General features: G+C 40.0%; 1 protein-coding gene across 14 annotated transcripts in view; it reads right to left on the reverse strand.

Moving 5' to 3' along the window:
* Positions 1–561: 561 nt before the first annotated feature.
* TRPS1 (transcriptional repressor GATA binding 1) overlaps positions 562–15,956 on the reverse strand; it is a 240,413-nt gene continuing 225,018 nt past the window's right edge. For all 14 annotated transcript variants that reach the window (XM_083621857.1, XM_083621851.1, XM_083621844.1 and 11 more), the window contains 2 exons: positions 5,883–6,005; positions 562–1,822 (listed from right to left, as the gene is read on the reverse strand). In XM_083621857.1, the coding sequence (XP_083477983.1) occupies positions 761–1,822; positions 5,883–6,005 (1,185 nt within the window). In that variant the 3' untranslated portion in view covers positions 562–760. The remainder of the gene's footprint in view (positions 1,823–5,882; positions 6,006–15,956) is intronic.

Below are 15,956 nucleotides of genomic sequence, written 5' to 3' on the forward strand. Positions count from 1 at the left end.
ATTTTAAAAAAAGTTTTCAGATTGCAAGGGAAGGAGCATTACTCTGAGGCTTTCATGATTTCGAATGCTCCTGATGATTGTTCCTGGGTCTGCAGGTACCTATTCGATCTACTATTGCACTAGACCTTGATAGATTGGGGAGTACTGTTGTAGACTGCAAGGCGGTGGCCACCAAAATAGTAGCTACCGGCTGGTTTTGCATGAGTGACGTCTGGAGAAAACTACTACCTCCAGATTGCAGAAATGGTGGATGCTGTCGGATGCTCTAATAAGGCCAAAGTGAACCCAAATGAGGGGAAAAAAATACTACTAGATTTCTGGACATCAGTTTATTTAACAAGCCCATTTTACTATACAGTGTGCATATGTTACTGTACACCTGCATTATACATCTTTGCATTCTAGCCAGCTACAAGAACGAAAAGCATTAGTTGTCTGATTAGGGTTTCCCCCCCGAAGAGACTTGCCCTGATATAGTGTCTTCTGTATAGTTTTGGTGGACGGGTCCCAAGTAAATATCCCTTAACCCCCAATTCCAGCTGCCATCCATTTTGCTTTTCCTTCTTGGTAACTTTTTTTTTTTTTGTCTAGAGGAAGGAAAAGGAGGGAAGAGAAAAGAACGAAGGATTGTATACTGGATAAGGCATGCTTGCTATATGAAGTGCTTAATAAGACATTACAAGCTATTGAATTCCCATCAAGGAAACCTATTTCTGTTTAATTGTGCTAAGTGCTAAGGTTTATTTTATTTTATTTATCTTTACTCTTTAGATTTGCCATTCGTTTCAGCTTGTGCATTGTTCCTGTGTAGGCCCCTCTGGATGTGAGTTGTGAAGTCATACTTGTCCGTGCAAAAATATTGGCATATGCTGCACTGAAAAGGTCCACTGTCACCATGGCAACTCATATGCAAGGCATACATCACTTCATCCAGAAAGACAATGCCACAGTGCACACACTTGGTTGACAGCTCATCTTGAGTACTTCGGTCAACTTTCTCTGTTTTGACTACATTCAAGGGACCTTCATTTTTTACATTTGGCGGTGCCTTCGCTTTCTCCTTGGAGGCACCATTTGCAGTTGGCCCAGGTCTGGAATGTTTTATCGCCAAATCTAGAGGAATGTCATTATCAGATCCGACAGCTGAAAAATGAGGAGGCAGATTAAAGGTGGGATAAGGCACATAGTTTTGGCAAGGATTTGGTAGGCCAGGCACATGACTCAAGTAGTGTGGATTCCCGGGAACGGACAGCTTATATTTACTCCAGAATCTCAGCCAATCAGCTTCACTTTGAAAGTCATTGTGTACAAATGGAAGCCCAAAGAGTGGGTATTGGTACTTTTCAATGGGGCTTCCGGGTGGCGAATAGTTCGGATGCTTAGCCGGTCTCATGTATTTCTCTATCGGGCTGCCTCTCTCTGAGCTTCCTTTTCCTTCTGATATAGAGGAACTATTGCCTGGGTCTCCGGTACTTTCCTGAGGACTTTTTATCTGAATGTGCAAAGGTTGCATCCTTTTGTGAATATCCAGAGTTTGGCTGACCAATATTGACTGCGGAGCAGAATGGCTTTTAGTCAATGAGCCCTGGGCTTCATATTTACTCAGGCTGGGAAGCTGGATTTCTCTCTGGTGACCTTCTGTTATATGATCCTCTGACCTCCTATCTAACGGGCTGCCGTTGACTTGTTCCTCACTGTTCCCTCTCTGCTGTTTGTTTAGCTGCTCAGCCTGCAGTGCCTCCGGGTTAAGGCGCTTTCTCGTTCGTCTCCTAATGATCTGCTCACCGTTGTTCTGCTTAATGATGTTTAAAGGCCTGGGAGTCTGCATATAAAACACAATAACATCATAAATAAAAGAGCATTGCTAAGCAAAGCTTTGCAGAACCGCTTGTGCAAATCCCCAGTTATAGTTGCTGAACAACATCAAGCCATTGCAGGGGAACAGCTTTAAGAAATTGCTTCATCAAATCAGGAAGACAGAAGGTCAAAGCAAGCACTCCTTAATTTTATATAATTAAAAATGTGTCAACGCCCCCTTTCAATGGTTTAGCTGGTATCAAAGTGCTTTAGCCAGTATCAAATCTCTCCACCCTAACAACTTTTTATGTTACTTTCAAGAGTCCCCTGAGCACACAAAATTCCTAATAATGACCATATTGACTGAGGATATTCTAAACTACAAGATCTTAAATCTGATCTTGGTTTGATCTCCCAGTTGGTAAGAAACCAAGATTTGTTGAAGCCAAACATGTGAGGCAGAGAGGAGGGGAAGGAGGCACACAGCTTGTCGCTGGACTGAAAAACCATGGTTTATTGGACCGGGATAATTTCCTCTGCCTCCCTCCCTATTTTCCCTTCCCACCTTGAGTTACTTGGATATCATGACCCCTTGTTGAAGATCAATGTTTTAAGTGACTCATGATTGTGACTCATGAATTATGCATATCAGCGTTTTAAAACCAACATTAGACTAGACAGCATGCGAAACAAGCCAACTTCCTTACCAGCACCTTTACACAGGTGTCTGCTTGCTTCACCTGGCTCCTTCACCCCACAACTTTCTAGCCTCTCTTTTGAAGTCAGACAAGTTGTGTCGGTGATTGCCTCTCAAGCTTTATTCTATTAAAAATCTAATTTTGAATAAATATTCACTATGATTTAGGTGTTTAATAAGAAGTGAAAACTTCTTTTATTTCATGAGAACAGTAGTGGTTGAATTTCCCACTCTATGATTCTGTTCTAGGAAGTGCAAGCTCCTCAATAAGCAAAGAGGAACTGTGGGGCGGGAAATAAGATGGTTATGATATAAGGTCCCAAAGTTCAGACAAGTAAGTTGAACACTCAATTCTCTTTTACTGGGATAGTTTAAAAATGCTTTACATATATCTATTGTTACATTAAATAACATCTCTGCATGAATATTTCTGCCTTCTTAAACTTGTAATCTTTGCTATACTCTAGTGTAGCACATGCCAGAATGGAGAGTATGGATTCTCCTTTGGCTTGCTCATCACTCCTGTTCACTGTAAAACACACATATGTGGTGCCAGAATGGGAAACTGCCTGGTAAACCTATATATATATCATATATTCAGTTACGTCATGGAAGAAAGGGACAATACGAACATACAAACATACAGACATACTCAACTACCCACTGGTTCCTAGGTTTTCTAGCACCACTGAGAAATGGGACTTAGGACTGTGTATATTATGGAGATGGATTGGACGAGGGGAATAAATCCACTGTGGAAGTACATGCCAGATACACCACTGATCTCAATTTCTGTCAATTGCTGCTTTTATTTTTAATGCCACTTCAGTTCTAAAGGGCTTTTGTTGTGTTCTATGAGACACAGTAGAGAGGCAATTTGGAAGCAAAAGCTGATCACTTTGAATACAACTTTGAATACAACTTTGATTGTTGTTAGCCGCCCTGAGCCCGGCTTCGGCTGGGGAGGGCGGGATATAAATAAAATTTATTATTATTATTATTATTATTATTATTATTATTATTATGGGGCAATGAGAAGTCCATGCCCATTGCAAGCTATTTCTGAAAGTAAGATCTATCCATACTCGCTACAGTTTATACACTACCGGTAATTTACTTCCAGTTCAAACTGTGTTACTGAGGAGTCAGAAATTTCCTGTGTTTATATAGCTTTGTAAAAATGGGGGGGGGGACCCCAACCCTCTAAATATCTACATTTATTTCAGTGTGTTTCTGTTTGTCACAGCCTAGCAGGGTTAATTATATCTATGGGCTTTGATTGGGCAGTTAAATTAAACTCATTAATGTCAGTGTACATCAAATAACATCTCACTACGATGCTCCAATACTGCTACTAAAGATGGTGTTATCTTAGTTCTGTTGCTAATGAAATAAAGGTTTTACAACTTATAACCAATTAGCAATGCTGCCAGAATACATTTATTAGGATTACTTCACATGTTTTATGATACCTTTTAATTTAAAATATCTAAAATTGTAGCTATAATGTATTTAATTTCTTTCTTTCTTTGTGTGTGCGTGTGTGTGTACACCACACACACACACACACACAATCTCACAAAACTAACCATGTCTTCCATCACTTCTAAGAAGGGGGGGGGGTGTCAAAAGAGGCAGTACAGCAATATTCCAAGACAAGATATAAACAGTGGATCAAAAATTAAATAGAATTAAAAAAGGCGCCAGATGAAATTATATTTAGATTGAATTTGCCATCTGTGTGATTATGTTGTTAAATAAACTATAACAAACTATTTCACACTAAAAGTCAGGATTAAAACTCTCATAAAATTGCATGAACTCTCATATAATTGGGGGAAGTCAACATTGCATTCTTCCAATTGTCCTGCCTGTGAAAACACTGCAGCTTGGAATAACCCGCTTGCCCCCCAATCCCCTGTGCTGTTATGGGGTTCTCCCCCATAACCCAATTTCAGCAGATACAGGGGAATGTGGGGGGAAGTCCTATTGTGCAAGCAGAAGTCCTTACACAGCACTTCCACTGCTGGGGCTGGTTTGGTGAATGCCACCCAATAATTTTATTTATTTGTTCAAGGAATGCTCTTATATGGGCCATTGAAATCTGGCTAATACAGTGGTGCCTCGCAAGACGAATGCCTCGCAAGACGAAAAACGCGCAAGACGAAAGGGTTTTTCAGTTTTTGCGTTGCTTCGCAAGACGATTTTCCCTATGGGCTTGCTTCACAAGACGAAAACGTCTTGCGAGTTTGTTCGCTTTTTTCTTAAAGCCGCTTGAAGAGGCGCAGTTGTGACGGACCGTGCTTCGCAAGACGAAAAACATTGCAAGACGAAAAGACTCGCGGAACGAATTAATTTCATCTTGCGAGGCACCACTGTATCTGGTATGGTCAATGGCCTGCTTTGGACGTACATAAACTGGCCTGTTAAGCAAATATATGCATGAGCCTTGTTCCCTTCTAGGCACGACACAGTTCAATGGGTTAATTAATCATAGCTTTCTCTTATGTCTATTTTTCTTTATTTTGTGATATTTATATGCCGCTTGATGGTAAGAAGAAAACCTCAAAGTGGTTCAAAATGTGTTACCAGAACTGGAACAAGCCAAGGTCTTAAACCACATTTCTGATCGGGCTTAAGATCGTGGCTTGTTGAGTTTCTGGTAACTATGGTTTACCAGTTCAGATGTAATGGGAAACTAGGGTTAATTAAGACTGGAAGTCCTACAGTGAATCAAAAGGGAAGGGTGGAGCAGGTTGGCATAAACCAAGCTATGTTCATTGGAATAGGACAGTATGTCTGTCCCTTGATCATACGTTGTTGGGAACAAAAATATTGCCCTGAAGCTGAGTTATGAGGCTGGAGCTAGATGTTAACAAGGGACATATTTCTGCTTTCTATCCATCAGACCATTGGACCATTCAGCTCAATGCTGTTTACAATGATTGGCAGCTGCCAATCAGGGGTATCTTCCCACTCTACCTGGAGATACCAGGGACAGAAACTGAGTCTTTCTTCCTTCATCAGCTCTGCCACTGAGCTACAAGCTTTCCCCCTTTGTGATCAATATGAGGGGATCTTGACAAGTTCTGTTGCAACATATTTCTGTGAACTTCTTGGGTGGGAGGAGGAAACACCCCCACTTTTATTCTTTATTTTGTATCAAAATAATTAATGCCTCATTGGTAATCTCCAGCATAGACGCCTCTCCGTGGTGTATCAGCATGTTCCATAATGAATCACATCTGATCCCAGAGTGGCCGCGTTGGGAAGAAGAAGAAGAAAAAAAAGGGGGGTGGGAATGCAGTTAGGAAATTAACCGCAGCTGCCCTACTTCAGCCTAGCTGCCGAAAACCTTTCCTGCATAAAACGAGTAAGTTCTTCCTACCGAGTGAAGCTTCTGGTAGAGACCACACGCGTTGCATACATATCCTCCATTTGCATTCTTTCGCCAGAGAGAGGTCTTTGTGGTCAGGCAGTTGGCACAGAAAACTCCTGAGCCTCTACGTCTCTGAAAGGGGAAAAAAAAGGGGGGGACACAAAGTCAAAGGTTAAGTCACGTGATCTGTAGAGTTAGGACAAATCAACACAGGAGTTTTGTCTCTAGGCTGGCAACAATTGATAGCATAAAAACCACACTGCCCATAATGAGGTCAGGTTCAATTGCGCTTAATAGGGAGCGCTGATTTTCATTACAATTTACCCTACAGTGATGGATGAGGTGTGCCACTTCCCTCTCCACCCCCCAACCCGGTAACAGCTTTAACTTTTTGAACTTTAGTGTCTGTGCCCTTCTAATGACTGGATTCTGAACTCGGAATTTCAATATTCTATTTTGACACAAAATGATCTCTGCTGATCTTGCTAGCTGCTTTTTGCAAGGATTTCACTGTTTTAATTATAAATATTAATTACAAATTGTGTGTGTGTGTGATTCCAGTTTGTTTGTCTCATTCCAATTCTTGTAAAAGAGCCTATACATCATTAACAATATACACAATACTGAACGTAATTCCCACATAGGTTAACATAAAACTAAAATCCACTTATGCTACTTTCGATTTCCCACAGCTGACTGAGACCACGGCCTAATTTCATCGGTGAAAAATATGGCGTTGTTATTGATACCACTTCTGAACTTCATATGAAACTAGGCAATACTACCTTATCAGTGGAGAGATTTTTACTTTCGTTTTAATTTAGTAAAGGCAAAACTTTTCCAAATGCAAAATGAACATTAACTGGACTGCTAACTGAGCTCTACAGCTTTACTAATAGCCCATTCAACATTTACTAATATTCCATCTTGTTCAGCATCGGGCAGCGCTGACCAGAGAAGCTTGTTAAATTCCTTCTGTGACATAATGATATCATTAAACTTTTCATTTCAATAAGAACACCACAAGGAAAAAAAACCCAGGCTGTTTTTGTGGGCACAACAATGACATGGCTGTCTTGTTCTGCCTAACCCCCCCCCCCCCCGGTGAAGAAAAAAAAATCATTTCAACATTGGTTTCTTTCTTTCTTTTTTACAAACTTTTATTAAATGTTCTCTGCCCTGCACAAGTGTGGAGGGAAAACAGTTTCACTAAAAGATTAAACTGATTTTGTTCTAAATTAAAAAATTACCAGTCCTGTAAATCAAAATTTCAAGGTTTCATCAAATTTAAGTAATTTATTTAACTTTACGCCATACTGTAGGGAAGGGGGGCTATCAGTGCCAAGAAAATACAATGGTTATAATTGTACTCTGATACATTTCAAATGGAAAGCTTTTTGCAGACATAATTTTGGCTTGGAGTATGGAACACTTTCTTGGCATCGAAAGGGCATTTGATTCATCGGGTGTTTCACAATGTATCACTAAAAAGACCTGGTGATCAGCCAGTTCCCTATAGGGTAATTTTTCCATCCAGATGCAAGCGCTATCAGAGGCCCTCGTCAGCTAAACTAATTATGATCTTGCATTTGCTGATGCCTGCTCACTCTAACGTTCGACATCCCCCATTAATCACCAATACGAGGAAAATGAATGAAACACAGGGAAACGAGGGCAGGTAACCTACACGGCCATAAAAATCTAAAATGAGAGCAATAATTTAACAAGACTGGGGAAATGTTTTTCGGTGAGCACCGAAGTCAGCCTAACAATTGCCCTTTTAAACCAAGAACACAATTTCATTAGTGTAGCAGGTTGTCTTGCTTCAAGTCGAGGTAATAAAATCAAGAATGCTAACGGAATGATCTCCTGGTCCCACCCCTCCAACCAAAAACCACTAAATCATAATCATAATTACACTTCATTGTCTCACCTATGTCTCAGTTACAATAGGACCACGCCATGTCCAATTATTTCATAATGTACTATGCATTTATAAACATGTGCATTTATAAACCAGTTAATATTGAAAAATCTTTAAGCCGTGTCTGGGAAAACTTTGCTCCTCCAGTTGCCACTGGGCAACAACTCCAGTCATCCCTGGCCATCGGCCATGCTGGGTGTGTCTGATAGGGACTGTAGTCCAATCATGTTTGGAGCACCAGAGGTTCCTTGCCTCAGCTCTAAGTAGTGTACAATATAGAAAGTGATTATATATATATATATATATATATATATATATATATATACCGTATAAATCCATCCTTTAAAACCAACCTTAAAAAATTAAACACCAATAGAACTGCAATAGAATGACTATTAACAGAAAATAGAAGAAAAACAAATAAAACAGGAATTCTGGGGATTTAAACACATAAAACAACATCTCATCTCACGGGAATCCTGGGCAAAGAAATAAGTCTTTGCAAGGTATCTGGAGGGGGAAGGGCAGTCCATAAAAAAGGGGAAAGGGGCAGAAAACGCCTGTTTTGGGATTATTCCTCTGTAGGATGTGGTGCCTTAGTAAAGTTTACCCAGGTGATCTAAGTGATCTTACAGGTCAATACAGGGGCAGGTGGCCTTTTGGGGAATATGAATAGAATGCTTATTATTTATTATGCATAAAATAATTCATTATCAATTAATTATTAGTTTATCTATTAAGTATCTATATATGCATAGAAGGTTAATTGCCTATCTACACCACTGAAAACCTGGGGAAACCTAAAAACGAAAAAAACCGCAATAAAATAAATGATGTGATGATTATTTGTAAACACTTTAAGGCGAAGGAATTATTTGGAACGAATGATTTGTGAAGGCAGTTTACTGATCGGGAATGACTGTCTACAATTACTGTGTTGTATATTATGCAAAAATATGGAGTGGAAAATTATCTATGCAACTGGCACACCATGGAATTCAATGGTGGTTGAATTTGCTTGACCCTAAGTGTAAATAGAATAATAGAATCGTGGAACTGTAGATTTGGGAGGAACGATGAGGGTCATCTAGTCTAACCTGCTGCAATACAGGAATCTTTTGCCCAACACAGGGCTGGAACCCACGAGCCTGAGATTAAGAGTCTTTAAAATGAAGATTCTTCCTTGCTCCTGAGTGCTTGTCATTGTGACCAAAATTTAAAGGAGAAACCACAACTACATTAGACACATAGTTATTCATCAAATATATGCCAAGACGCAACTAAATTCAAGCTAAACTGTGTAGCAATGAACTAGCCTGCCGTAGCGACTGGGATTAATGAACACATGCCAGATAAGGCCAGAGGAGAGGTTAAATTCAACTTCTCTGCTCCTAATCAATAAAGTGATCTTTATTTGGATTTAAGTTAATGTTTCTGTGCCTTCTTTTATATCTATGGGCCATGAGCCATTCTGAAAAGCAACACAGAGCTCACAAGTGCCGTAACTTGCACCCAAAATCACAACGGTATAAAATTACACAGGCTGTAGCTAGAAGAAAGTAATCTTACTTTATTACCTGATAGATTGTGTGGGAAAAAATGTGGACATGGAAATTATTGGAAAGTTGTTGTATTTTCTGTGACAAGACTGGAAATAATTTCAAAAAGGGGGAAAAAATCTGAAGGTGCATCCAGTTCTTACTTAAGAGATTGGATTGTTTTAGAACTGATTAAGTTAACCAAGTGGAAAGGATGTAAAATCTCTAACAGGATAAGTAGAAGCTATTTATTACACATTGGAAAGCAAGGTAATTCAGGAAATGTATTGTCTGGAACCAGTATGACCCATCTAACCCATTTCTTCCTGTGTTAAATGGCTGTTGTTTTATATAAAATCAATAAACATATTTTTTAAAAAAACAATTCCTAGTTTCTGTGTAAACAGTGTAATGTTCTTCATAATCTGGATGATGAACAGATTGGAGCTTCTTCATCTTCTTCAATTTAGATACTACTTAATTCCAAAAAAAGAATTTACTAGTGTCACTGAATTCTGTAATTTCCTCGTTGGGAATACAAATTTGTCTAATCGGTAACCCTTCACTGTATTACAAACTGAGTGGTATTTCCTCCAAAGTTATTCTCTGGCTTGCAATACCAAACTAAATTCTGTATATGTGTGGTCAGCAGACCAAGTACCTGAGGCCAGCTGCCTTATAGGTGCATTAAATTCCTTAATGCCCAACCTGATCCTAAACCATCACAGAGAGTTGTGAAACATGGAGAAAAGCATTATTTTATTTGACTGTTATCTTCTTTATTTGTGTCAATTTTCTCTACTGTTATTTTGCGAAATGTGATTGTTTAGTTCCCAATCCATCTCTTGTTCCTGAGTAGGTTTTTTTTTTTTTTTTAAGGTAGGGGATGAATTTTCTGCAATGCCTGTTTCTGCAACTACAATTCCTAGAATAGGACAAAGCATAGACGACTAGCATGAACCAATGTTATGATCCCCAGCCCACCCTGAATGATCACCAATAAAACTCACAATTCCTTTTCTAAAGATAATTCCAGCAAAAACAACTTATTTCTTAGAAAACCTGAAACCCATGCATTTAAAGCACATTCAGACCACTTTAACAAGCACAACTGTAGCTTATCCCTCATCACAGGGCTACAAATGAATTGCAATTCCCAGGATTCTTTGGGGGAAAACCATGTCCTTTAAAAGTATGGTGTGAAAACAAAACAATCCAGAATAAAACATTCACACTTCAAGGAATTTTTTTCCCAGATCCTTCTCTAAGTGAAGGATATCTATTTACCTCTCACTCCAGATGTTGTTGGAATACAATTCCCATCGGCTCCAGTCAGCAAGGCCAATGGTCAGAGATGATGGGAGTTGTAGTCCACCAACCTCTGCAGGATACCACACTGCCTATGTCTGCATTAGCTGCTTGCATCCCATTTCATGCATCCCACCTTTTATCCCAGCCCTAACAGAACCTCCTAGCAGCACTTCTGAACATGTCCCTGAACAAAGATGAAGGGGTCTGGATTCCCATCAACGCCACTTGTTACTAATTGGAGTTATCCATGTAGATTTCCTGTACGTGCTTGGGAAAAGAAGCCCAAAGGGTCTATAATTGAAACTATGTTTCTGCTGCGTCAATCTTTAATTATGTGGATCCTTATAGCCAGTACATTATAATAACACAGCCTGAAGGGACCACTACAGTTAAGGGTCTGTCAGTATTTCCATTTTAGTTCCTAGGTTGGGGTGTTTAATATCTCAGTTGTCTCAAATCACATTGGGCTGAAATTTGGCACACAAATTGGCCAGCACAGATGTGAAGTGGTTTTTTTAAAAAAACAAAAAACACAAAACTTTATTTAAATCAGTTCAGCTGTTTATAATTTGGAGGAAAGCCAACTATGGAAAAAAAAATTCAGGTTTGTGGATAATACCTCTCCCCCTTTCTCAAAGCGTTTCCAGGAAAATAGCAAACGTATCTTACAGGAAAGCTTCCTGATACATTAATTTAAGGGAAAAGAAAGCTTAGTGAGGATTTAAAGAGAAGGCTGTATTTAGTCTCTGAGCATGTTCCAAAAGTTTTCATGGATAAGAAGCATGATGAAGCCATGAAAAGACAGATCAACCCAGACACAGGGAAATGGATTTGCATTTTTAGTGACTGCAATATCTTGGGATTTTCCACTGGAACATGCATTACTCACATGAGGGGAGCCATGCAGTTTCTGGGGAATGAGCCTCTGGACACACGAGAGCTAAAATGATTGCCATTGAGTTCACTATGTGATTACTGTTTCACTAGGAACCAATAGGAAGCAGGAAAGGATCCCTATCCACAGTTAAGCATGAGAGTGAGAGTGGGGGAATAAGAGCAAGTTCACAGCATATCAGAGGAGCAATGGCTATGAAGAGGCATGAAAAAGGTGTGTTTTCAGCTATAAGGGTTCTGGTATTTTGGACTCTACAAAACCACTAGTTTAGCCATGAAAACTAAACACAATGAACATCTGTTACTACCCTAGTTTTACTAGGATAGTACCAGAAGGATTTTCAAAATTAGTCATGTTTTTTGAGAGTCCCATATATAAAAACACAAAATGAGGGTTTGTAATCAGGAGGAAAATGTGTCTTTAACTACTGTGTCAGGCCCAAATGTATTGTTTTGCCCAAATTAAATACTGACTGAACGCAAGCCGCTCTGGAACACTTTTTGGCTGAAGAGCAGGATACAAATGTTCTTAATGAATAAATAAAGCCGTGTTTAATTTTGGGAAGGCGATGGGTTGGAGCCTTTGAAATAATTTCTCCAAGCCAATTATCATCGACCACAATGGCACAACTTGAGAGTAACAGGCAATGCCAAAGATATGCAGCATTAAGCAGCAGATACTTTGGAAAAGAGGCAAACTTACAAACTGTGCAAGCATTAGTACTCTGTATTATCACAAGAGCAGCATTGCAGAAGTGCTAAATGATTTTCCTGGAGGATGTGCTGGTTCCGAATTTAGGAGTATAATGTAAACCAGACTAAATCTCAATCATAGGTATGATTAAATTACTGTAATCGCCACAAAAGCTAAAGGAATTTACTTCAAAACAAATGTATTCATTTACTTTCCTTAGTAGTACTATTGGCTATGCTAGTAGGAACAAGAGGAGCAGCACTAGAATACAAAAAACATGCATTTAGCACCAAGAGTGTGATACGACCTGTACAGAATACAGAACAAGCACAGTCCTTGATACAAGGATCACAGTTTAACACTACCAAAACGGATGAGGGGGGCAAGGTTTTTGATTTTGAGAAGGGAGGAAAAGATAGCTTGATGAACAGAGACTACAGAACATTCCAGATGCAGGGAAGAGCACGGAAGGAGGTGTGAAAGTGAGAGGTTGACTCTGAACAGGAATGAACAAGCCGATTGCTGAATTTTATGTCTTAATGTATTATATATTTTGATGTTAGCCACCATTATTATTATTATTATTATTATTATTATTATTATTATTATTATTTCCAGACCAGAATAATGTAGAAAAATGGTTTGTAATGGCACTAGCTTTGAGAGTTCCCTCTCTTCCTCAAGGCTTCCCTCTCAGTGGTTAACTGAAAGGCATCTTCCAATTATTTGGGTCATAGAATCATAGAATCATAGAGTTGGAAGAGACCACAAGGGCCATCGAGTCCAACCCCCTGCCAAGCAGGAAACACCATCAGAGCACTCCTGACATATGGTTGTCAAGCCTCTGCTTAAAGACCTCCAAAGAAGGAGACTCCACCACACTCCTTGGCAGCAAATTCCACGGTCGAACAGCTCTTACTGTCAGGAAGTTCTTCCTAATGTTTAGGTGGAATCTTCTTTCTTGTAGTTTGGATCCATTGCTCCGTGTCCGCTTCTCTGGAGCAGCAGAAAACAACCTTTCTCCCTCCTCTATGTGACATCCTTTTATATATTTGAACATGGCTATCATATCACCCCTTAACCTCCTCTTCTCCAGGCTAAACATGCCCAGCTCCCTTAGCCGTTCCTCATAAGGCATCGTTTCTAGGCCTTTGACCATTTTGGTTGCGCTCCTCTGGACACGTTCCAGTTTGTCAGTGTCCTTCTTGAACTGTGGTGCCCAGAACTGGACACAGTACTCCAGGTGAGGTCTGACCAGAGCAGAATACAGTGGCACTATTACTTCCCTTGATCTAGATGTTATACTCCTATTGATGCAGCCCAGAATTGCATTGGCTTTTTTAGCTGCCGCGTCACACTGTTGGCTCATGTCAATTTTGTGGCCAACCAAGACTCCTAGATCCTTTTCACATGTACTGCTCTCAAGCCAGGTGTCACCCATCTTGTATTTGTGCTTCTCATTTTTTTTGCCCAAGTGCAATACTTTACATTTCTCCCTGTTAAAATTCAACTTGTTCAGTTCTCTAATCTGTCAAGGTCGTTTTGAAGTGTGATCCTGTCCTCTGGTGTGATCCACCCCTCCCAGTTTGGTGTCATCTGCAAATTTGATCAGGATGCCCTTGAGTCCATCATCCAAGTCGTTGATAAAGATGTTGAATAAGACTGGGCCCAAGACAGAACCCTGTGGCACCCCACTAGTCACTCTTCTCCAGGATGAAGAGGAACCATTGATGAGCACCCTTTGGGTTCGGTCAGTCAGCCAGTTACAAATCCACTGAGTGGTAGCATAGTCAAGACCATGCTTCCTTTCTCTAAAAACCAACAATGTAACTGTCAGGTAAAATTCTATGACTCCCTTGGAATTCTACAAGTTCCCGTCAGAATTTGCTCATCATTTCAGTGAACTGAAACATGAGCTGCTTGAAGTTATTTGCAATTAAGATGACATATTTGGCATTTTATATACCATGAGGACAAAAGACTTAACACTTGTCTACAGAGTGTACATATCAACAGTGTACAGATTCACTTTTAGATAATCAAGTCTGTGTAACCCTTAAAAGTGTCATGCAGCCCAAATCCTATGTCTGTTTCTTCAAAGGTTCAAGTCTCACTTTGCTCCATGGGGTTTATTCCAAGATAGGTATACATAGGTTTGAGCATCCTGAAAAGTTCCTGTATTACTCTGCTGTAGCAAAAATAATTTTCCCCCTGTACAGTACTTTAGGCTAGGATTTGGGTGTATGAGTTGATGTAACCTTAATTCAAAAGAGTCTGGCAAGATTACAAGTAACAGAATGTAATAAACAATGTAACAGGTCATTGGCGGATTCTGAATCAGTAGAATTTCATTCAGAAAATGTACTACATTTATATTATATTATTATATTATATTATATTATATTATATTATATTATATTATATTAATATTTATAAACAGGTATACTATATATTTCTTTGCAATTCTGCTTAAAAGTATTGAGGTGTTTTATTATGCTTGCCAAGGAAGGCATTTCTTCAATGGCTTGATCAAATTCTGGGTAGTAGTTCAAATGTTATTAAGGGTTCTCTGCCCCATTAAAGTATATGACAGGGTTTGATTGATTGATTGATTGTATTTCTTAATAATGTTTCTTACAAAGAGGTTTACATTAAAATGAAGCTAATGGAAACATAAAGCAGGGCATGCACAGATTCAAGTTTGAAGTGAACATTTTGCCAGGAGTACAGTATTTGCAGTGGGAGCCACCTAGTGGCTGCTATGTGCAATGCAGATTCCTTTAATTATGTGGGGTGAAGATGATAGGCAAGTGGCCACCTATGTTTTAGGGTCCTGAGAAATTGTTATGGACACCACAGCCAAGTACTCCCTGCAATCACACAGACACCCCAACACCACAACTACACCTAGCCCTTAACTCCAGCCACACAGCTGCACCTAATGACCAAGCACACAATCCAGAAACCCACCCACGTACAACATGTCTTGCCGCTACACTCACACACACCTAACCTCATCACACACAGAGAGACACACAGACACAGACACACATACACCAGTGGTCAATTCTGCTCCCATGTACGCTGTCTAGAAAGATACCTCAGGCAGGGGTGCCCAAACTTTTTTCAGAGAGGGCCAGATCTGATTTTTTCTGTAACAGTTTACAGTGGTGCCTCAGGTTAAGTACTTAATTCGTTCCGGAGGTCCGTTCTTAACCTGAAACTGTTCTTAACCTGAAGCACCACTTTAGCTAACGGGGCCTCTTGCTTCTGCCGCACCGCCGGAGCACGATTTCTGTTCTCATCCTGAAGCAAAGTTCTTAACCTGAAGCACTATTAGCAGAGTCTGTAACCTGAAGCGTATGTAACCTGAGGTACCACTGTATTACATCAGCATCAAATGCTACTGGGACTAGCATTGCATGTGCCAAAAACTACATGTCCACAGACTAGCCACAAAAAGCAGCAGGAAAAAGATGGCCCTAGAACCGATGTCATTTACCAGGACAGTGCAAATGTGGAGCAGGGTGGTAGCAAAATTGGGGCTGCGTGGGTGCAGCAGTAGAGCCAATCTGGGACTTGTGCCAGTCTTGGCCTTACCACCTTGTCCCCGATAAGTGGCAGCAAGGCCGATGCCAGAAGGGCGACTCTACAGTTCTGCCCTACCATATCAGCTGGTCCACCTCTGCTTGGAAAAGAGTTCCATAGCTGTGGGGCCACTT

This window comes from Podarcis filfolensis, assembly GCF_964270895.1.
Source record: "Podarcis filfolensis genome assembly, chromosome: 7".
Lineage (NCBI taxonomy): Eukaryota > Metazoa > Chordata > Lepidosauria > Squamata > Lacertidae > Podarcis > Podarcis filfolensis.